The sequence below is a fragment of the Pygocentrus nattereri genome, chromosome 6 (genome assembly GCF_015220715.1).
Source record: "Pygocentrus nattereri isolate fPygNat1 chromosome 6, fPygNat1.pri, whole genome shotgun sequence".
NCBI classification, from domain to species: Eukaryota; Metazoa; Chordata; class Actinopteri; order Characiformes; family Serrasalmidae; genus Pygocentrus; species Pygocentrus nattereri.
Window position 1 is genome coordinate 48,773,222 of NC_051216.1, and position 23,577 is coordinate 48,796,798.

The 23,577-nt window shown below is 44.6% G+C and overlaps 2 protein-coding genes across 3 annotated transcripts; one reads left to right on the forward strand and one right to left on the reverse strand.

Moving 5' to 3' along the window:
* Nucleotides 1-679: 679 nt before the first annotated feature.
* On the reverse strand, nt 680-3,698 carry LOC108440497 (claudin-14). 2 transcript variants are annotated; one of them, XM_017719381.2, is made up of 2 exons: nt 3,500-3,698; nt 680-1,796 (listed from the first exon to the last, which is right to left on the reverse strand). In XM_017719381.2, exon 2 carries the CDS (start codon nt 1,604-1,606, stop codon nt 887-889), a length of 720 nt encoding a protein of 239 aa, XP_017574870.1. In that variant the 5' UTR covers nt 1,607-1,796; nt 3,500-3,698; the 3' UTR covers nt 680-886. The 2 variants fall into 2 exon arrangements, with proteins under 2 accessions (XP_017574870.1, XP_037395553.1); XM_037539656.1 differs by lacking the exon at nt 3,500-3,698 and adding an exon at nt 2,862-3,077.
* Nucleotides 3,699-7,030: 3,332 nt separating this feature from the next.
* LOC108440495 (F-box only protein 47-like) lies at nt 7,031-18,983 on the forward strand. Its single transcript, XM_017719379.2, has 10 exons — nt 7,031-7,205; nt 8,554-8,715; nt 8,818-8,894; nt 10,495-10,572; nt 12,417-12,525; nt 14,073-14,246; nt 15,569-15,718; nt 15,832-15,974; nt 16,843-17,002; nt 18,144-18,983. Exons 1-10 carry the CDS (start codon nt 7,031-7,033, stop codon nt 18,248-18,250), a joined length of 1,335 nt encoding a protein of 444 aa, XP_017574868.2. The 3' UTR covers nt 18,251-18,983.
* The last annotated feature ends 4,594 nt before the right edge of the window (nt 18,984-23,577 follow it).

Sequence of the window (23,577 nt, forward strand, 5' to 3'; positions counted from 1 at the left end):
TCCTGAAGTCATTTCCACCTAAAAGAAGTGCAGTCAGTTCAGTTCCTCTCAAACTCCCAGCGTGTTTCTCGGTCTCTACGAGGCTGAGACTCTTTTCTAGCTCGGGCTCTTGGCGCCACCTTGTGGTCATCTCAGCTCTCATCCCCTCCTCATTCCGAATGTCCAGTGGATTAGTTAAGGCACTACAGCTTTACACCAGTTTATGAAGTCGGACTGTCCAGCGAGATGAACAGTGACTCAGTTTGAGGAGGTGGTTTCGTGATGCTGAACTGATGAAACACAAACACACCTTTTTCCCCGTCTTTACCGAAGGTGGTTATAGCTGCGGAGCTGACTGTCATCACTCATATTTAAGAGTGATTTTCATCTAAAACACATTTCTCACACTGTGTGTTTCTATAAGGATGAAAGCCGAACGGGAAAGGAATGATGTAGTGATGTACGCTAAGCTGATATACTGACGTATAGTTTAAACATATCGCTAACACGTCAAATACAGATTAAAGTCTTTTTAAACGTGTAAAGTATATATATATATATATATATATATATATATATATATATATATATATCATATCATATAAGTATATAAATGATATGCATGCATATTTAAAACATGTAAATATATCTACTTTGCATATGTACACAAAAGAACTGACCACAGGCAGGACGCGTGGTTTCTGTCAGGTTTAATATTGTGAGCAGGTGTGGGCAGTGAGATGCTGTCATTGGCACATAAGCAGTGGCCTGATTTCACAATCAGAGTTAAGCCTTTAACACTGAGACTCAGAATTAGGACCAGACACTCCAGACGTGTCAGAGCGAGAAGCGGGCGACAGTGCCTCAGCTCGTCCTTCACAGTCCGTCCACCTGCACTGACGCTCTCCTAGTAGTCGCTGACCGTGTAGCCACTGCTAGATGGAGCAGCTTGAGATGATGAATGGCTGTTGATGATGTGGGCTTCATGTGCCTGATAGGCTTGGGGCGGGGGCTGCGGGGTGCTGGGGGCTGGCGCCTTCTGGGGGGAACCATTTGTCGTATCACAACAGGCTGCGCAGAGCACCCCGCCACCAAAAATGCTGAATATAGCGGAGGCGAATCCGATGTACAAACACAGGCCCACCTCATACTTCATCCCACTGGCGGAGAACGGGTCGTAGGCATCGGTTATTATATCGTTGGTGGTCCAGGCCACAGCAATGAGGCAGAAAAGGCCAGCAGAGACGAAACACAGCCCTCCCAATACGGCAAGAGCACCCTTAGCACGGGACGCATGGAGGCAACGGGTGCACTTCATCCCGGTGGCAGAGATGACGGTGGCAATGGTGGAGATGGTGGTGGAAAGCACCATGAGGGCCCGGGCCACCTGCAGATCCTGGGGCAGAGAGAGCATTGACCGATGGACCTCACACTGGTAGATGCCGGTGGTGTGGCTCACACACTCCATCCACAGGCCCTTCATGTAGGACGTGGCCGTGATGAGGTTGGAGGTGAAGTAGGCCGTATGGCGCCAATGAGGCAGCGCTGTGGCCACCAGCGTCCCCACCAACCCCAAAAGACCCAAGAAGTATCCTAAGAACTGAGTGGCCATGCTGACTGCGGCCATGGACAGGATGTTAGACCCTAACTGAGAAAAGTACCACTTAAAATAAATTGTGCTCAGCTACGGAATCCCCTTCTGAGTTCCTTGTCAGTCAGGCATGTCCGTCACTGCCTGCATGTCAGCCTGACTGATGCGACAAGCTTCACCTGCTTGCGTCCTCTCCTGAGTTTCAACAGTTTTAGCAGCACAAACCCTGAGAGGCAGGAAGAAGAGAATAATTAACTCTTTACAGGACCAGAGCTTTATTACACACTTCTCTAAACTGAGGCCAGTCCCATTTCTTATTTGTACCCCTACCCCAGTGGTTGAGGTTAGAAATGGGATTGGCGTCTGAGAACAGCTCAGCCAGTTTGCATTGAAGTCCCTGTAGTACTGAATAATTAGCTTTAGTATGTAATAAGCCTGAGATTTTAGGGGTTAAACTCACACAGAAGGACTCGAAGAGGTGAACCTGCTATGGAAACATGAATAAATGATAACAGATGTTTTGTCAATCAGTTCGTTTTCTTACAGCACAAATTAGGGCTGCAAAATAAAAACAAATTACCATGCTGGCATTATACACACACACACACACACACACACACACACACACACACACACACACACACACACACATGCTCTTCTAAGCCACTTCTCTTTCTGGGTCGCGGGGGGTGCTGGAGCCTATCCCAGAGGTCATATTGACATTATATTGCTGCATATTTCTTTGTGATATACCTTGTAATTTAATTAAGCATTTGGTGGCCACCACAGAGCGCTGGGCTTTCATGAAAGGAAACCATCACAGCGATGTTTCCTTCCGGCTTCTAGTGGCACAATAATCACAACATACAGGAAAAACAGATTGACGCAGTGTGGCTGGATAAACGGCTGCACTCGTTAGAGGTTAGCAGAGCCCATAGATGATATCGGCGAAGCGTAGTTAAAGATTAAATTGCATTACATTTTTGATTAAATGATTAATTGTATGTTGGGTGAATGTGATAATTGAACAGCCACAGAAACACTTTGAGGATTTCCTAACACATTGCAAGCCTTGGTGGAATCACTGCTGCAACGGCCAATATCACAGTAATGACTAACCCTCCCAGATGTTTTTGGATTTGGGTGTTTCTTCTTAAATCCTCCTTTAAAGGCTCAAATGCAGAACTCCTGTTTTGCTGGGCCGTTACGTCCAATTTTGTGATACATTTCACACCTTCTGGAATTGCGATGTTATATTTTTGTTGTAATCACCCTTTGTGCTCACTCTTACTTTCCAACAGGTCGCGTGTGTCAGACTCCAGTCATCGTGGGCCAAAACTCTGCAGACTTCAGCTCCCAGCCTCTGTAAACACACCTGATTCAGCTCTTTAGCTAATTAGCCCTTTATTGACCGGATTCAGAGCGTTAGATGAATGTTAACGCTTATCTGTGAAGCTCTTTGGCCCAGAAGGTCCCCAGTTTGACACACCTGCATTAGGTCATGCCTGGAGATGATTCTTTTACTGAGCTTTGTTAAACTTAGATCTAATCCGAGACAAGCAGGATGTTACAGAGCCCTCACAAGTTGTTCTCCCATATGTTCAGGCTGCAGGCTTGCTTTGGGCGTATGTGCTGAAGCCTCACACTGTGAAAGGCTCGATACAAGCCTCGCAGTGAAGGACAGAACACAAATATCCTATTGTGTCCAGCTGGGAAGAGGAGAGCACAGCAGAGGGCAAACAGAAAGGCTTGTGTTTGAGACATGTAGGAGAATGTGGGTTAGGAATAGCTCTAATGGTTCCTGTAATGCATCTCCAACTGGACGCTTCCTTGGTGACTCAACAAAGAATGTCTGAATTAAAACGAGATTTGAATTAGAATTAAAGATCAAACTAAATATGTTCAAATGAAGGAAACACGGCGTCTTACCTGCAGTCCAGATTCGCCCACTGACCAAACACAGCTGGGGTCGCTCTACAGAGCGCTCGCCTCTCCGGCTGCGGCAGTGCAGAGCGCTTTCTGCCTGGCTTTGCAGATGAACAGGTTATTGTACTGTCGGACGCCGAGCTTCGTTAGTACATCACTCACAGGCATTTCCTGAGCTGTCACAGCCAGAAGGATGAACTACGCCAACACGCCAACTGCTGAAACAAAAGGCCCCGCTGCCCAGGCCTGGACACACAGGCCTATCAGTGCACAGCAAACAATGCTGCACTAACGGGGCCACAGACGGGATTAATGTGCTTCTGGGTTTAAAACAACCTGCCTCACTTAGCAGTAGCACCGAAACCCGGGACATCGTCTGTACTCATAATTAAGAAGCATTAATCAGACTTTTTCACGATTAGTGCTTCTCCTTTCTGTTTGCAAGTGTTTTGTTGATTTTCCGTTTTCTAGCTTCAGATGCTGTTTTTGACATAAACAACATTTTCATGTTATTAGTGATGAAACTGTCTGAGGGTTGTGTTTACGGTTGTTCGAGCCACTGCATGTAACACTTCAACCATTTGCGAAGCCACTCATGGTGACTAGCGATTGTGAATTATCTCATTTACACACCAACTGGCCACTTCATTGAGTCCACCTCCTTGTTTCTACCCTCACTGTCCACTTCATCAGCTCCACTTACTGTATAGCTGCACTCTGTAGTTCTACAGTTACAGACTGTAGTCCATCTGTTTCTCTGATACTCTGTTACCCTGTTCTTCAGTGGTCAGGACCCCCATGGACCCTCACAGTCATAGTTTATGAACTATGATTTTGCTCAAATGCTCCATCTTAACCTATTCATTTTGTGCTGGCTCGGGAGCGCCCTCTAGTGTTTGAGAAACACTGCTGTTATATTTTTAAGAGCTTTTAAACTCGGGTTGTAGGAGTTTTAAATGGCGCCTTATGACCTCAGTGAGTGCGAACAGCCAATGAGCTGCTCCGCTCACCAACCAATCAGTGCTCAGCTTCAGACTACAGTTTTTGGGTCAGGGCTTGTTTTTGTATTTGATTATTATGTCCATTAATTTTATACATATATTTTTTTACTTTTTTTTTGGTGTTGCCTATTTTTTTCCTTTTATTTTTATGGGTGTAAACACCTTGATAAACTTAAATAAACTAATTAGTAATACTAACCAATCAGCACTCAGCAGCAGTAAAGCCCGCCCCCTGCTGCCCAAAACCCATTTACTGTAGAATAAAGCAAGTAAGCAAAATGTATTTATACAGCGCTTTTTACAACAGATGCTGTCACAAAGCAGCTTTACAGAACAATCAGTATTACAGAGAGAAGAGAAAAGAAAATCCGGGTCCGAGCTCCCATGAGCGTCGCCAGCGGCGGTGGCAAGGAAAAACTCCCTAAAGAGGAAGAAACCTTGAGAGGAACCAAGACTCAGAAGGGGAAGCCGTCCTCCTACAGTCGACACCGGACAGCAAACATTATTTGTATGAAGTTTTATAGTACAAAGTGGGAAAAGAGAAGCAGCGATTAACTTGATTAATTTATGATTATGCAGCAGCAGCATCTGAGGGTGAGGACTGCACAGCATTGTACAGCAAGAAGCTCAGTGGTGGTCAAGCTGGTCCAGAAGGCTGGTGAGCAGCGGCACATGATCAAGGCAGAAGAGGCAGCAGCATCAGATGCACAGGATGGGCAGCTGATCAACTCGGCAGAGAAAGGAAAGAAGAACACAGAGTCAGTTCTGTAAAGAGTGACTGACCACAGATTACAGTAAAACAGAGCAGCAGAGACTCCAGCAGGTCCAGACCTGACAGGGAGACTAATCACCAAAGGCTCCACTGTACAAGTGAGTTTTTAGCCTAGACTTAAAGACTGAGTCTGAGTCTCGAACGTTAACAGGAAGATTATTCCAGAGCTGGGGGGCTTTGTATGAGAAGCTCTCCCCCCCTGATGGAGCTTAAAGTTAAGTGATACTTTTTTGATCCCACAACCGGGGAAATTCCACCTCTGTATTTAACCCATCCGTGAAGTGAGACACCACAAACACACTAGTGAACACACACACTAGGGGGCAGTGAGCACACTTGCCCGGAGCAGTGGACAGCCCTATCCACAGCACCCGGGGAGCAATTGGGGGTTAGGTGTCTTGCTCAAGGACACCTCAGTCATGGACTGTCGGGGGGATCGAACCGGCAACCTTCCAGTCACAGGGCCAGATCCCTAACCTCCAGCCCACGACTGCCCTAATTTAGGATTTTATAATCAATGTGAAATTTAACTGGTAACCAGTGCAGGGCTGATAAAACTGGGCTGACCTGGTTGAACTTTCTGGTTCTTGTGAGGACTCTGGCTGCAGTGTTCCTCACCAGCTGAAGCTTGTTGAGGCTTTTGCTGGGACGTCCAGACAGCAGGGCATTACAGTGTCCAGCCTTGAAGTACTGAATGCATGAACTAGCTTTTCTGCGTCGTGTAGAGATCATGCATTTCTTAATTTAGTGATATTGTGGAGATGCAGGACGGCTGTTCTAGTGATATTAGTTATATGTGCGTCGAATGACAGATCAGCGTCCATCACGACACCAAGACTTTTAACAGATGAGTGCGATGCAACTGAGAGATTGTTAAGTTTAAGTGTTGAGTTAGACAGTTTGTTTCTAGCTGCTTTTGGACCAAGAAGCAGGAGCTCTGTTTTATCTGAGTTAAGTAGCAGAAAGTTACTTGACATCCAGTTTAATTTTATGTGTCATCGGCATAGCAGTGGAAATTTATACTGTGTTTACTGATAATGGTGCCTAATGGTAGCATATATAGTGTGAATAATATAGGTCCTAAAACAGTCAACACTCACTAAATCCTCACTAAATAATCAACACTCACTAAATCCTCACTAAATCCTCAGTGGTCAGTCCGAGTCGCGGGGGCTGCTGAGGCGAGTCCGCCCGGCTCAGCTCAGCTCAGCTCGGCTCGGCCTGTCAGCGCAGACAGAGCCCGGAGAGCGGCGCTGCGGTCGGAACGGTTAAAGATTAACTCTTCCCTCGGACACATCTGGACACTAACGCTGCTCAGCTGGACAGGCGGTCAAACCCGCGGCCAGCACTCCTGCTAGGATAAGCTAAAATAAGCTAGGCTAAACTAAGCTGAGCTAGGCTAGGCTAAACTAAGATAGGCTCAGGTAAAATAGGCTAAGCTAGGCTAAAATAGGCTAAACTAAGCTGAGCTAGGCTAGGCTAAACTAAGATAGGCTAAGGTAAAATAGGCTAAGATAGGCTAAAATAGGCTAAACTAAGCTGAGCTAGGCTAGGCTAAACTAAGATAGGCTAAGCTAGGCTAGGCTAAACTAAGATAGGCTAAGGTAAAATAGGCTAAGCTAGGCTAAAATAAGCTAAGCTAGGCTAAAATAGGCTAGGCTAAGATAGCCGGGCTGTGTCCAGTAACCGGACCGGTTGGTCCGCTGGCTTTAAAGAAGGGCGTTCTGCAAAGTTCTGTTGTTTGTAGTTCTGGTTTCTGAAATGGCTTCAGAGTCCAGCAGATTCACCTCCACTCGCTCCTACCGCCGGTTCCGATCTCAGAGGCGGCCACATTCTCTCAGAACCGCTAAGACCGGAACCCTGCGCAGTTCTCCTCAGGGGTTCTTTGAGAAACTGCCAGCCGAGGTGTTTGACTTCATTTTGGACTACCTGTCAGGTGAGTGAAGCGGTCGGTTTTACTAAAATCAATTTGTTTACATGAACTCAATAATCCGATCACAATCGGATTTCTGCGGTTATCCGATTATTCGAGTAGTCATGTAAACGCCGTAGTCTGATCTAGAACTGTGATTCAGAAATCTGATCAAGAGGCTGGATTTTAGCTCAGTAGTCAGATTCTCAGTGCTGTGAACTCTGATTTATATTGGATTTCTCAGTCTGCGCGAGATCAGACGGTGGACCAAACACTAGATAAAGGGTTTAAATGTCCTTCATCTTCTAGACGATGTGTGTTCATGTTTTTAGGTAAAGTGCTTTTACGTCGCGTCTGATTCTGTGAGTTTATCGGCTGGTTGTAAAGCAGAAATCTGATTACTGTCTGACCCAGTTCCTGTAGACCCAGTTTCCCCACTGTCTGATTACTCAAGTGCATGTCAACGTATTACTGACAGAATCGGATGTTCTAGCTGTACATGCAGTCATTTATTTTTGGTTAATAGTGACGTCCCCATATCCAGCGAACCCGGTTACGCTGTGACAGCCCAATGTTGGCATCCACAATGCTGGAAAGTTTTTCAGAATGTTCTGGCAACGTTATCTGACAACATAGTGACAACATTTTCAGCACACAGGCAGAACCTCCTAGAATCCATAACAGTTCCATAAGGTTGTGCATGGAAGTCAGTGGAGTTTTGATGGCTTGCCAACAGTCATAACACTGTACACACTTAAAAGGTTCTTCAAGGGTTCTTTAGTAATGAACATGGATTCATATTCAGAAAACGATTAAAGGGTTCTTTACATCATGAAAAGATTCCTCACATTGACAGAGATGGTGCTGGAGATGGTTCTATGTAGAACTTGTTTGACAAGGGTTCTATATTAAGGGTTCTTTTGTTGCTACAAGATAGACATTGTAGCGGTAGAACAATCGTTTTTGGGTGTAGAAATCTTTCCAAAAAGGTTTTACATAGAGCCATCTACAGCACGTTCTCCGCCTACGAACGTAGTTTGCAGAGCTATTTAATAATGCAAGAACCTTGTTCTTCAGTGGTCAGGACCCCCATGGACCCTCACAGAGCAGGTACTATTTGGGTGGTGGGTCATTCTCAGCACTGCAGTAACACTGACGTGGTGGTGGTGTGTTAGTGTGTGTTGCGCTGGTCTGAGTGGATCAGACGCAGCAGGATTAATGTAATCACAGATCGACAGGGTTTAGAGGAGGGCGGAGTCTTCACATTAAAGTGGAAGTGTACAGGTTTTGAGTGAGATAATTCGATGGTCCTTATGACCAGGTACATAAACTACGCAGGTAAATAAGCAGGGAAGCTGTGTTTGTGTTCCAGCTGTCGATGCCAGTGTTTTTAGCATGGCATCAAAAACCATCTCTGACTGCATAATGAGGCACATGTCCACTTCCGCCTGGAGGAACCGAAGGATCTGGCAGTGGTTTGACTGCACGTCACCCGAAGCCGAGGGCTCTGCGCTGGACCATTTCAGACGCCTTGGTATGCCTGGAGATCTTGTTTAAAGCCGTGTGGGAGGCTGTAGATGTCTTAGTGACAGACGAACGTCACTGTTTGTGTTGTTTTTCATGCTCTTTCCCACAGGGCTGCTCTTCAAGAGATGCACTCTGTTACTACCAACCAAGGACAGGTTAAGGTTTTCATACTCCGTGTTTTCACAGGTAGGTCCAAATAAAAACACTTCAGTTCTTGACTAAATTAAGGTGAGACTGAGTTCATGGTCAGTCATTTCGAAACAGGTAGCCAGGCATGTGTTCACGTATTCAGCTTTAATTTTTGGAGGACTTTAGAGTGCGAGTGACGTGGTGGTCAAAGATTTTATGAAGGAGGGAGAATTCGGGGGGTTTGCTCGGCCGCATGGTGTCACTCTACCAACATAACGAAAGGCAGCTTTGCCTCAGCAAATTACACAGAACCCAGACCTGCTAACCTTCACGCTTTTTGTGCAGCAGGTGTGCATCTGACAGATCGTTAAACGCGACTTTGCTCAGTAATGTATTCGTAATTATATCATATCAGGCTGAAAAAAGCAGTCCCACAGATACGGCGTTACCTAGAACATTACCGGGAGGTGTGGGTGTGCCTTACAGGTTCAAGGGTTCATCAGTATACGATTAAAGGGTTCTTCAGGTCCCAGGTCGATGGTTGTGTATAGAAGGTGTTTGAAAAGGGTTCTATACAGCATATGAGTTTTTTCTATTGTAACAAGATTGACGTTGTAACAGTAAAAGAATTCTTTTGGGTGCTGAATAGAAACTTTTTCAAAGAGGCCATCTACAGCATGTTCTCCATCAGTTTGAGGAAGAACCCTTTAATCATGCAGAGGGGGCTCTTCAAGTGTTAATAAATACTTACACTCACTGGCCACTTTATTAGGTACATTGCTAGTAAAGGCTGGACCCCCTTTTGCCTTCAGAACTGTCTTAATTCTTCATGTCAGACTTTCAACAAGGTGTTGGAAACGTTCCTCAGAGATTCTGGTTGGTTATTTGAGTTCCTGTTGCCTTTCTATCATCTGGAACCAGTCTGCCCGTTCTCCTCTGACCTCTCACATCAACAAGGCATTTTCGTCCACACAACTGACCGCTCACTGGATATTTCCTCTTTTTCGGACCGTTCTCTGTAAACCCTAGAGATGGTTGTGTGTGAAAATCCCAGCAGATCAGCAGTTTCTGAAATACTCAGACCAGCCCGTCTGGCACCAACAACCACGCCACGTTCAAAGCCCCTTAAATCCCCTTTCTTCCCCGTTCTGATGCTCGGCCTGCACTTCAGCAGGTCGTCTTGACCACCTCTACAGGCCTGAATGCAGTGAGCTGCGGCCGTGTGATTGGCTGATCAGCTATTTGTGTTAACAATCAACTGGACAGGTGTACTGGACAGGTGTACCTAATAAAGTGGCCTGTGAGTGTATAAAACCATTTTCTTCACTAAAGAACCCTTGAAGAACCATGATTTTTAAGAGTGTATAGCAGTGTTACTTAATAATGAAGTCATGACAACCTTGTGACATCGTGAAGAAAGTAAAGAGCGCCACCTTTTTGACGTTCTCGGTGTTGTCACAAGGGAGGGGGTTGAATATGTGGTTGTGAGTGGGGAAATGACCATATGCATTTATTTATTTACTTATTTAAGCTACACTGTTGTGTTATGTGGAATATTTTCCCAAGGTTGGCAGGTCTGAGGAAATTTACAAACGAGCTTTTATGGCTTGTCGTTCTAGTCCAGGATATTATGTCATAACTCCCTGTGTTCCTCCAGGTTCCCTGTTTAGCGATGGATCAGTGCGCTGCCTTTCCGTTCTGCCGAGGCTTTGTGTATTACGGAGTGTTCCTGACCGTGAGTCCGTGGTATTGCGCATGAATAAACCCGCTGATGTAGAATTAATTTGTTCTTATCTTGTTCGCAGTTGTGATGTCAGTAATAATTTCTCTGAATTGCCAAGGAGACGATCTCAGTGGCCACTGTACTAGGTAGCCAAGCGTGGGGGGAGATGCCCGGAGGGTGGGATGGGGTCTTAATCCATACTCGGATGCAGTACCAGGGTCTGACTCACTAAATGTATATACGTTCAGAAATTCAATGTGGACGGAGGGACGTTTTTGATAATAGTAATCTGTGCCTTTATTTAGTTTGGAGAATTCGTGGAGGGAGTGAATCTTTTGGTTTTGAGGGGATTTTCAGTCACTTGTGTTTAGGCTAAGGATTCTGCACTCAGCCTGTTCGAGTCATGTCCAACAGCGTTTCACACCGGAATAATTCCGTTAGATTTTCACCATTAAGTCCTTCATTTGCTCGCTGTTGATCTACTGGCTGGCATCAGTGCCGCATGCTGCAGTGAGCAAAAGCCAGAATTGGTGAATGTTTTTATTCTTCTGTCTGGAGGGATTTTTGTTCTCAGTGCTGTAAAAATGATATGTTCTGTTAAACTTGCCAGTGAGTTGATGACCGATTCCCAGGCTTCTGTCTCTGCTAGTGGGCTCAGATAGCCCTTGCGTTAGCCGTTGCCTGCTGCTCTGCTCCATTTCCTCTAACTGTATGTGTGTTTCTGCGTCGTTCCCCTGAATAAGCTAAACTTCAGTAAGTGTAGTCTGTTTAGCTTCATAGCAAATGGACAGTGCATTTCGTTCTGCAGTATCTAAGTGTGTTCTTGATGAAGATCCTGAGAAAGAGTCAGATTCATGACGTGCTCTTAAAGCGCAGAACCGTTCTCGCCTTTTGCTCTTGGGTGTTACGGAGAAGCAGATCTGCCAAAATGAAAAGTAACTAAAATAAAAAATAAACGACCGTTTAGCGGATCTGTTGATTCAGAGGTCGACCCCGTAGTGCTCAGAACTCTGGAGGAGGCGGTTCAGCGTCTTTTTCTGCAAAATTCAGATCAGCCAGACATTTGGACGCCTGTGGAGGCCACCGAGAGTTATTTCTGGGCAGGTTTGTCCGTCTGTGACGTTGCAGCTCTTTATGGAGTGAAAGAACAGTTTAATCAGCTCATCTCCTTCTGGACCTGATTGCTAAGCCTGAACGTGAAAAACACGCCACCCTCATTATCATATGAACAAAAAAATACAGAAATTAATTAATTAATTAATTAATCAATAAATAAAGCAAACAATTAAAAATATAGATACAGAATAAAAAAAAATAATTAAGATATGCAGTAATAAATAAATGATGCAGAAATAAATACATTGAGAAGTATATAATTATTTATTTAAAAGTCTTTTAATTTAGTATTTATTTTTATTTATTGATTAATTAACCGAGTCATTTAGTTTTTAGTTTTATTTATTTGTAGTTTTGGCAGATCTGGTCCGCCGCAGAGTGTGTGTATGACAGCATGACCGAATCTTCGTACAGACTGCGTACGTGGGTTTTAAGAGGGAATTTCTTCTTAAGAATAGTCGGTGAATGAGGCCCAGTGTTCTTAAGGGGTCATTTCCCCCCCGTGTTCCCCTCCTCATACCTTGCATGTGGTCAGTAGTGAGTTGTGATTCTGTCATTTTACTGTATTTATTATTTATTTGTTTATGTTGTGCTGAAATTTTAGTTGACTGATGTGCGTAACTGACCAGTGAGGTGTACCTAGTGCGGTGGTCACTGAGTGTAAACGTTCTGCATTATAGCTTCCCTCGTTCTATCTGCTGAACCTTTATGGCAGTAATGTTCAGTCCTGATCACTGTAGACGCTGATAGCTGGGTGGGATGAGCTGGAGTGTCACCGTGTCTTTGACTTTATATGTGAGAACACAAACCTTCAGCGGACGATCGAGGCAGCAGTCACGTGCAGGCCAGGTGGGTGAAGGACAGCAGTTACTGACGTCTGTAGTGAGCTTCAGAAAACATCTGTCTTATTCTTTTGAACTCTGTAAATCTCTAAAGACATGAATCCTCACTTTCATCGCTGCACTGTGGCTCATTTCAGAGGAGGACTGTAGCTTGTAGTGATTTTGTCCTTTATCCTGAAAAATCTGAGACATTTAGGACCAAAGGCTTAAAAAAGTTCACCAAGGCCACTTTATGGCACTGCCTGTCCAGCCAATATCTGTATTTTTATTAATGCTTAATTATTAACTCTAATGTTAATTCAAGTCAGAATTACAGAGCGCATGTCCACAGGTTCCCTGTTCATTACTGTAATTTGACTTCTTCTGAATCAGGTGGAACGTTTTCATTCCATCTCAGAGTGTGTGAGTGTGTAGTGAGTGTGTGAGTGCGTGTGTGTTTGTGTGTGTAGATCAGAACATTAAATTTATCATAAAAATATGGGGGGGTTTGAGACTTTTGGACCAAAGCACAATAAGAAAGTTGGACACAGCCAAACTGTTCAGCCCGTTTGGATCTTTTTCAGATTCATTCTCAGTGAAGCTCTAAGATCTGTTGCAGTAAATCCACTAAATGGTTTTGATCATTGATAAATCACAATTTACAAATGTGACCAAACAATGACCTTCATTTGCAGTCTGACAGAGGGGGATTACACCAGCTGTGACAGAAGCAGGAAAGGAAATTGTTTATTAATGTATCTTGAGTGATGAATGAAGACATAAATGAGAATCAGTTCATTAAACTCGTCAGAAAAGCGAATAAATCTGTTACGAACAGGGCGAAGAAGACAGCTGCACCTGACTAGTAGACAAAAAGGCTGTTCAGACTGCAGGCGCATCGGATTTCTTCCTCAAATCAGATCTTCTGAGTCCACTGTCCGCTGTGTTGTCTGTGAGTGGTCAGATCTGATTAGTGTGCTCAGACATCACCAGTCTTTCTGCATGAGTTGCCGTGGTAACGACGTAGGCGTCAGTAACTACGTAGCTACGCTGATGATGCGGATTTCAGATGCAGATCCAGGAGAGATGGAGGAGCATCATCTCCCCTCCAAACTCACAGAACTCTCTTCATCATCACGAGTCTTTGGAGCTCCTCCTGAATCCCAGCCCTTCATCCCTCTGGATTCGACATTGTTGCTGTTTGTCGTGTTGTGAGTCACGAAAAAGACACTTTGAAGTCCGATCTGAGCGTCCAGAGCGTCCAGACTGAGACGCTTCTGTAAAAATCTGATTACAGTTGCATTTTAAAGCACCTCCAGATGTGTTTGGATCTGATTTTGCTGTTCAGATGATAAAAATCACTCTGGATACAGTCTGGAAATTACAGGAAGCAGATTTGGGCTGTGAGTCTGAACATGGCAGTGCTAACTGTATTGACTCTGATGACTTCAGGCTGTACGTTTGATGTGAAGACACAAGTGTTGAATCGGTTGCTGCTTCAGGGGTTCCTTAGTTTGATCCATATTACACGACAGTAATAGAAAACTTTGACCCTTTGTTCTGTTGTTGTGTTAGGTGCATGTCACAGGTTGGAGCTGGTGGTCCGTCTCTTCTGCAGAGGTGTGCTCTTAAATCAGTGGCAAAGAAGACGGGATTCTTTCTTCTGGCTGATGTGCATCCTCAGGCCCTGGCCCATCGTCAGCCAGGCTCGCCTGCTCTTCATCCTCTTCGGACCACTCCAGTCTGATGGTAATTTTTCATCTTCTCATGCTTTTGTTGTTTTTGGCTGATAATTTACTTCGGCATTCCCAGAAGCGTGGAAAATGCATCATTTTCTCCTGGTTTTACACCCAGATGGTATTAACAACTTTTAACATGTTTTGCTCTTGATATGACCCAGGCAGCCCAAATCATTCAGAGTCATGAGTAACTTTTTGTCAGTTTTGGCTCAAAATTCCTTTCTTTGTTCAAAAAATAATCCTGTTTATAGTTTTGTGTTTCTCATTTCCAGTATTGTATTATCTTGAAGCATCTTTCTGGTCAGTGCCTGTAAGTTCAGAGGTGATATGTGTTGATACGGGTGAATGAGCAAAGAATGTATTGTGACTAGTGAGTAGGCAGTGTGTAAACCCCCCCGTGTCATCTGTCTGCTGGCTCTCTCTCCATAGCGGTGCTGATGCTTCAGTGTCAGTAAATGTCTGTTCTATCAGCTGTTCCTCGTCTCCTCTTCAGTCTTCAGTGTGAGGAATGAGGAGCAGTCACTCTTCGCTCCAGTCTTTTGGGAAACTGGGCGAGTTTTCAGGTTTTCAGATCTGCTGCAGAGTTACGGTTTCTAGGCTATGAAGGACCAACTGGGTGAGCCAGTCTGCTACAGCGCCACCCTGAGGCAGAGCAGCGCTGCAGCTCTAGTTAGTTGAGACCACCAGAGACAGAAGCTGATTGTAGGGGAAGCAGATAAACAGTGACAGCATGAAGTCATAAGTTCTTTTCAGGAACCCCCAGAATTTAGGTTTTGAGACATTCATGTGGTTTAGCAGGTTCATTTACAGGTCACACTGTTAAAACAGGTCATTACTGTCTAATTAAGCTGCTATTACTTATTTTACTGCAATAAGGTGGAAAAGTGCAGTCGAACACTTCCAAGTCTGATGGATGAAATATTCCGAGAAGAGCCTTTAATTCTTCTCCTTTCTCTAAGCCACAGGCCAGCTCTGAAAGTGTCTGTTATGCATCACCAGCTCGTTAAAATTGACACGTTTTAAATAGGAAGTTTACTGCATTTGAAATTGCAAGAATTTCAAACCTTTCTCTGCATTTCTCAAATAAAAAAGCACATTTACGATATGGAGCCACAGTAATATCTTTCCCTTTAGGCAGTCAGGTCTTTTCAGCGTTTCACGCGAGGCATCCATCAGACTCGATATGCCGGACCCGTCATGCACCGCGCAGCTGCGTCCCAATCGACGCGGATGGGATACGTTGTGGAATGTTGATGCGCTGGAGCAGTGTAAATGCAGCGTTAGTATAATGTGCATGCTTGCTAAGGTCTGACGGAGCGGTTGTTCCTCCAGGTAAGATAGGCTGGCAGCGTGTTCGTGATCACGTGGTGGGGCAAGGTGGCCTTTGGGACTTGGCCAAGGCCATTATTCTCCTCCATGATCATGAAGAAACCAAAGGCTGGAGACCTGACAACGTTCTCTCCATCATGGATGAGATGATGGGTAAGAGACAAAAACATCTCTAGAACAGAAGGTTGTTCTCATCAGGCCTTCGTCATATGTTTGAAGATCATTCAGTGATCTGATGCTGTTCTAAGTGCCTGTGTAATTGCCAGTTACGCCACTTCCATGGCATTCGGAGAACATGGCGCGTCTTCTCATACTGTGTGGGAAGAATATCTGCTACAACATTCTAGCAAGCAAGGCCATCAACGGCAGGCTCTCTGAGATCTCTCGGCTCCTCATCTTTCTCATTCTGGTAAGAAACACACCTGTTTAAAGGTGGAGTATGTATGTGGCATGTAGTGCTGAGGTTGCAGATTGCAGACCAGCTCCCTCACCCCTCCCTTTCCAAGCGTTCACCAGAACCTACAGTGACCGTCAGGCTTTCTGTCCCAGTTTCATTTTGCTTCTCCATGTTTTTGGTTCCGTGACGGTGAGGATTCACCCTCCCTCAGTTTTCTTGTACTACATAATAACTGTGACCTTCCATTTGTCAAAATGGGGGTTCTCAAATTTCTCACAACACTAAATTGTTAGCCAGCACAGGCAACCGCTTCAGCGTAAACCCATGAAAGTTCTCTGAAGCAATAAGAGTGTTTCATGTACCATTGTTTCCAACGTTGCCTGTTTTCTACCACTTTAAGCTGTTTATACGTACATAGTTGGAAGATTTCGCTATAGATGGTACCACTTTGCTATGTATTCTGATGTTTTTCGTAACAGTATTTAATATATGGAGTCTGTCAAGAATGGTTCAGTGTCAGCCATCGCCCTGCTTATTACAGTTATTTATTGAGGTGATGTCATGGCTTCATTGAATCATTGCAGTATTGATAGGCCTGTCATGTTTATTACTAATACAGTTGATCTGATCACAGTCATTTAAGCTGAACACAGTTATTTCCCAGTTGACTGCATTTCACCATTTACATAGAAACAAACAAAGTCTTTTCTTTAGGTAGGTTGAGGCAAATGAATGTGTATAAAACAATGTTGTGAGTGATGTTTGCTGATGAGTTCAAGCTGTTTATCAGCTGGGATCTCTCTTCTACAGAAGAGTCCTTAAAATAAATTTACATGTTTAAAACTAGTGAGATATAAGAATGCTAATAATTGTGGTACAGGTGAGCGAGAAGGACGGCTACTGCATGAAGTGGGCAGTGAAGATGACCCAGCAGGTGTGTCAGGTGTTCTCTGTGGCCTCAGAGAAGTGGTCCTTCATCCAGAGTGTGGAGAACATGTTTTCTGAAGTCACCATGGAGCTCTATGAGCTCGTTATGGCAGGTGAGAGACCATCGATGTGCCTCAATTCAGGGGCTGCGTCCTTCAGAGGCTGCATTTGAAGGCTGATTGTGTCACAGAGGTGCGACTAGACTGTCCCATTTCAAAGTCTCCTTCATACGCGACTGAGAAATGTGTCCATCTGATCCGTGGCAACCAGGGGTCCAGCAGATGGATCCTTCGGCCGCAAACATATCCCGGGGTTCATTGCGTGCCGGTGAGGATTCGAGAACATGTTGGCATCAACAGAGAAGCGAACGGCGGCTGAAGAGACACTTTTAAATATGTATAACTGTAAGTATTGGGTTTAAATCAGTAACCGGTGGTGAAGCATCTCCAGCTCTAATAAATGAAAAAATAAACAACTGAGATCAAAGTTTCTGGCTCCATCTTAAACGAACTTTAAAAGAGCTTGACAGCTGCGTTTCGTGGCACAGCGGTGACGGCGGGAACAGCGGTGCTGTGACACAAACAGGAAATCCACCGCAGAGCAGCCCGTCTCATTTCGGTTCAGCCCTCGCAGGATCCAGCCCCTGAATTGGGACACACTGCACAACTGGAAACCCTTGTGAAAAGCGTTCCCAGAAGAGCTGAAGCTGTTATAGCTGCAAAGGGTGGGCCGACATCATATTAAACCCTATGGATTAAGAATGGGACGTCACTCAAGTTCATATGCGTGAGAAGCCAGACGACCGAATACTTTTGGAAATATAGTGTAGCTCTCAGGTTATATGGCTAAATATCCAGTTGTAAGGAAGCCGTTTGCTGTTGTAATATGATTTCTGTATAATCTAATCTCAGTTATGTCTTTATTTATTTGCTCATTTGTTTAATTATTACAAGAGCTGTTCAGCTGAAGACCTGGGAGCCGTTTCTCTGTGCCGCACTTTCTCTCGTGGATGAAATGACTGTTTGTCGTATTACTTGTGAATATTTGGTTTTGCTTCCATACGATTTAAAAACGTTCCTCAGTTTAACTGATAGACCTGCCTGATTGAATAGGAAGTGCTGCATATCGGAGATTCAGTCTGAATCCCTTTGCCGATGGTGTTGGGTGAACAGTTGTCTTTGTCGATAAACAGTTAATTATCAGTTTATCAGTTAATTGATTAATTTGATTTATTTGTTTATTAAAACCAAACAGGAAATCACAACGGAGACATGGATCCATTACAGCACCTGTGCTGCCTCTTGAATGCAAGTGCTCACTTCCACACGGAGATCGTCTACATGTCCCTCAGGAAAGACTGAAATCACACCAAGCTTACCAAGAGGCTCAGAGGTCACACAAGGTCATTAGATTATGACTGAGGTTTCCACTGCAGAACTAACAATGTGCTGTACGTCACTGTCCAAAGAAAACCAAGCACCTCCGATTTTTGCTGATTTTTTATTCTGTATCATTTCAACACACCAGCTGTCCTGGACCAATATATGGACCAATATATAGCTGTGGATGTGGTCTGATGGGATGGTGGGGTGTTTGGTTCATTTGAGCATGATGGCAACTTTCAGAAGCTCATCTTAAGTGCTTCAGTTGAAGTAGCTGAGTGGAAAGTGTAGTAAGTTTTAATGAAAGGTTATTGTAAAAGTGTAGAGACTGGCCAAACGCAGTTTTGTTCCTTCTGTACTAGCAAGACTTTTAACAGGTTCCGTTCTTTTAATTTACTGCACTGAAACAGGACCTACAGAAGGGGCTCGGCTGCTCTGAGAACCACTGCTTTAAATAGCCAGTTAAAGAGTTCCTCAGCGTTCAGTCCCTCCAGCGTCAGTGTCCGCTGTGAAGCGTTAACTCGGACCAAACGCAGCCAGGTGGCCACGGCCGCGTCTCAGGTTATATTTAAGGATTTGAGTTTGGATAATTTTACGTTGAAGGTTTTTGCAGTTCAAGTCGTTACAAGCAGCACTTTTGCTAAAGGTTTTCTGATTATAAAGTTGCTTGTTGGGCAGAAAAATCCCAAAACACTGTGTAGGAATCTGAGCTTTTTCCCAGGCAGCTTTCCTTTTTCTGTATTTATTATTGAATATTTATGTATTTATTTATTTATACTACAGCATATTTATCAGATATGCTGAATAAATATTGACATTTACAGCTTTGAATGTTTGTGTGTTATTCATGTGCGTTCAGACGACCTGAGAAGCGACTGTGTGGACATCAGCCCGTGATGTTGGTGTGATTAGTCTTTTTGACTGCAGGCTTGTTTATGACCTTCCTCTCAGGCCTGTGGTTTGGGTGTAATCCGTGTATATATCAGCGCATTTCTCACACGAAGGCAGATTATCACACTTTACACAACTAAAACACTGCTGGCAGAAAAAACTCGTATCTCCAAAACGGTAACTTTACAGGAGGAGGAAAAAACCTACTTTACTTTTAATGGAAGTCAATCGAACCTTTCAGCTCATTTCTTTTGGTCCATTCATCACGACATTACATTGTGTGTAAAAGAGCAGCAGGCATTTTACAGTAATGCCCAAAACTGAAAGCGAAAGTGTGCGATCGCTGATTTATCAATAATTTATAATTAATCAGTAACATGGTTTAAACTTTATATCTAATGTAAACAGTTTACAGTGTTAAAAACCCTTTTGTAAGGGTGCAGCCTGGGCCGCCAGCAGAGGGCGACAGCAGCCAAGCACTATTAGCCTGTCGAGCTCCGGTTCCCAGAAACCCACAGGCTAATCGGCTCCACCCAGGTGCACCTGTAGAGGAGTCAACGTCACATCTTTGTAGACGGGTGACCGATACGGTACTCGGCGTTCCTCAAAAAGAAAAGAGGCTATGAAGAGAAAGTGCCCCGAGAAGAAAAGGAGAACTACAATAAACTGCCCCGTCTGCACAGAGCGGAAGGGCAGAAACGGAGCTGATCCCCCTCTCAGAGCTGGAGACCGAGCCTCCCTGTTCTCGGATGATCTGATTTGCAGCTCTTCAGGCCGCCGTTCGCCTGAGATCTCAACCCCAACATGCACCACCACCACGTTCAGGCTCCTCCTCACCCATCGGTACCACTCAGGTTCTAATCATCTAAACCAGAACTGTAACAATAATACACAACGGATACACGGTGCCAGTTCATTTAGCCCTGTCCCGCTCCCGCACCGCTGACCCTCTGCTGACCTTTCTTTGCAAGGGAATGTTCCCCTGCTTCTCCTTCTGGGTCCTTCAGCTGGAGCCTATCCCAGCTGTCACTGGGCGAAAGGCAGGACACACCCTGGACAGGTCGCCAGTCCATCGCAGGGCAGACAGACAGTCACGCTCACACCTAGGGGCAATTTAGCATGTCCAGTTGTCCACAGGTGTCCTGTCACCTCAGCAGCTTGATCCTCAAGGCTCATCAGACGATTCAGAGAACCGGTTCTGCGTGGCTGAGCCACGTCATGAGGAACACAAGGTCACGGTGCATGAAACTGAGTCGCTGTTTTCTAAAAGTATAACCTTAGATGACGAGCATGATGTTACTGTTATTGTCCCATTTCTCCCTCGGAGCACAAGCTGGACATGCCTGTGTTTGACCTCTAACCTCAGCAGGCGCAACAGCAGGAGATGAGATGCTCCTCAGCTGCGCAGACCGGAAGACGAGAGCTGACTGTAATCGCACGGCAGGTTTGTTGCTGAGGCCTTTGATACACAGATCGATTATGATGGGCATCGCAGGAAGGATAGATCGGCCGTGTGTCAACATCGACCCATTTTCAGCCCAAGTGTGCCACGGTTCTCTAGCCTGGCCGGTCCTGAGAGCTGATCAGGGACGTAAATCATATGGGCCCTATTTCACCCGAGGTGCCAGGATGTAACTGCTGCAGCGTTTAAGGCGGTACAGGACAATTCAAACGAGCAGCTGGTGAATGAAGCCGACGGGAGCCCCGTTGTTCTGGCCTGCTGTTTTGCTGTAAACCGACTGTGGAAGTGCAGAGCTGCATTCAGGTTGGATTTCACTGCACTGGCTTCATGACCTGCAGCTTTGGCAGCGATGACGATGAAAAACGAGACCCAGAGCTGCGAAAGTGATCAGCCCTTTTCGGCTTTTCAGTACGTCTAAAACCCGTCCGTGAAGCAGGAGCACCGTTTCAGTGGTCACGCTAGTCTGAGGCACCAGAAGGAGTCAGTGCTCATCGTAATGCACAGCCGATTGGTCCGAGTTTCCTAGGTTGCTAATCTGGAACTGGAAAGGCTAGAAGAGTTATGTTGGTAAAAACTCTCAGTAGTTCAGTGGTTATAGAGGTCCATTAGTGACCCCTGACACGGGGCAAATGCCTTATCAGACACGGTTTACGGCCCACAAGGCCTCCATGCTGTGCACCATCCAGAGGTATTCGTTTCTTCTCTGGCCACTTATTTATTTTATCTCACTGTTTTATTGCAGTTTTATATTATTTATATATTTAGTTATTTATTGTTTATTGTCTAATATGTAGGTTATTTTACCTAAATGTGTTCATTATACATTGTATTGATATTCCATGTTTCCTATTTGAGCTGTTTTTATTTTTTATAAATCCTCTGTTTTGCTGATTTTTCATTTGTTTAGTTAATAAATTTCATTTCAACTTTGAGTCTCTATGTAATTTGCGCCATTAATGAGAGTCAAAATAAAGGTTGATTGATTGGTTTCCTGCCCTGGGCAGCTCTCTGGGCCAGTCTGATTCTGTTATGGAAGTTTCAGGGAGCTCATGTATGATTTATCCTTTGGCCCAAACACACATACTCGTCAGGTGACCTGCAATTTTCCAAGAAAATTCAAAGACTTTTGCAGAAGACGAGCAGCACGAGAGCTTTGGAAACGCGCATCAAATCAGTGTGTTTACCAGCGGTGGACGAAGTTCACAAACCCTGTACTGAGTTAAAGTCGAGACCCCCAAGGTAAAATATTCCTCCAGTAAAAGTAGAAGTTCCTCCCTTTAGACCTCCACTTGAGTAAAAGTACTAAAGTATTTCCCTTCAAATGTACTTAAGTATAAAGTAAAAGTACTAAAAGAGGAATTCTGGCTCTGATGTCCTGTTATCATTTTTATAACCAGACTGGCTTCATGAACTCATTTCAGGTGAAAGTCCTCCAGCGTCTCTCTTGGTAAACCAGTCTTTTAATAGAACGTCATTAATTAGTGACGCTGACGTCTATTAAAATGATCAGAAGCACAAAACACTGAAGGTAAACAGTTTCCATCAGGGAGAAGCTGGAGCACGGGGGCAGCTGGAGCACAGGGGCAGCTGGCGGATGTTTTTATGATTTAGTTTAGTGAAGAACGTTAGAGGCGCTTCAGGAAGGAAAACATTTCTGAGAAGTTGGAAAATGAAAAATGATATCTCATCAAAACAGTGTCCAAATATGAAACTTTCTCACCAACATGAGGTAAACACGTTTATTATGTACAGTATTTGTTCATTCAGTAGCACGTGCTGCTGATTTCCCAACAGAACATCTTTTTTCTCTTTCCTGCTGATCTGCAGAACTAACGTAGCGCTGTTTCCATCTTTTGACCACCGATCTGTAAATTAAAGTCCACGTCTAGGTTCCCCGTTTCCTACGCTTTGGGGAACGGTCTGTAAGAAGACTCAGTCCTTACACAAAGCCAGTCAGCTGTTCTGAACTCCAACATTCTAGTAATACAGCATTTACACTCTGAGCAATAACACTGACTGCTAACAGACGGCCAGTCAGCGAGGGTTCCTGCGCCTGAAATACTCCGTCATCACCTCCATCACACGACTACCTGCTCATCACCACTGACACTTAACTTCAAAAGATTTACCCAGTTAAATAAAATGAGCAAAATGGGCTCAAACAACAAACAAAACCACGTTTATAAAACATCAGTGTCGTCTCTGAAGTACAGCTTCGCCGAGTACAGTTTTATAAAGTTTCATACGAGCTTCAACGTTCCACACAGAGCTTCGGTCATCGTCATTCACTTTCCTGCTGGTGAAGTTGTTTTGTTTACCAGGCAAAGTTCTAATAAGTTCCGAAGGCCGAAACATCGGAGTCTGTGTGTTTTCAGGCAGGTAAAACGACTCCCCCATGGTGAAGATGGGCCGTAGTCGCCCAGGATTCAGGATTCTGTCTGCTCTGGATTTACATAGTGCAGTAACTCACTCCGAGAAGGAACCGTGTAATTTTAGATGTAAAGCACTCTTAACCTACTCAAAGTCAACAATCAGCTGTCACGTCTGTTTCCTAGCAACCGATCATAAACACACACAGCTGAAATGTAAACTTGTCATCAGAACAATGTTAAAACGTGAGTTAAGCTGCTGTTCCTGACGTAAAAAAGACAAACAGAACTAAAGAGTGATAAACTGTAAGTAGTAAATACTGTGAGAACGCCCCCTGCTGTTTATCAGTGTCGCCACTCCCCAGTTTCAGTCTCCATTTCCCAAACGCTTTAGCCGAGTGCGCTAACGTTCTTCCTCCTAATAAACAGACGCCCGTTCAGCTCCGCCTCCTCATTATTCACCACCATCACTGTAATATTTCATCATCAACATTAACACAGGAAGGTGATCAGAGGGGGGGTGGAGTTCGAGTCGGCAGCGTCTGAGATGTTTAAAACGCAGAGTTAGAAGAGAAAAACATCTC

Coding starts and splice junctions, on each gene's coding strand:
- LOC108440497 (XM_017719381.2), bottom strand. CDS start 1,606: ATGGCCGCAGTCAGCATGGCCACTCAGTTCTTAGGATACTTCTTGGGT.
- LOC108440495 (XM_017719379.2), top strand. CDS start 7,031: ATGGCTTCAGAGTCCAGCAGATTCACCTCCACTCGCTCCTACCGCCGG. Junction 8,895..10,494: donor CATACTCCGTGTTTTCACAG/GTAGGTCCAAAT, acceptor GTGTTCCTCCAG/GTTCCCTGTTTAGCGATGGA. Junction 14,247..15,568: donor CGGACCACTCCAGTCTGATG/GTAATTTTTCAT, acceptor TTGTTCCTCCAG/GTAAGATAGGCTGGCAGCGT.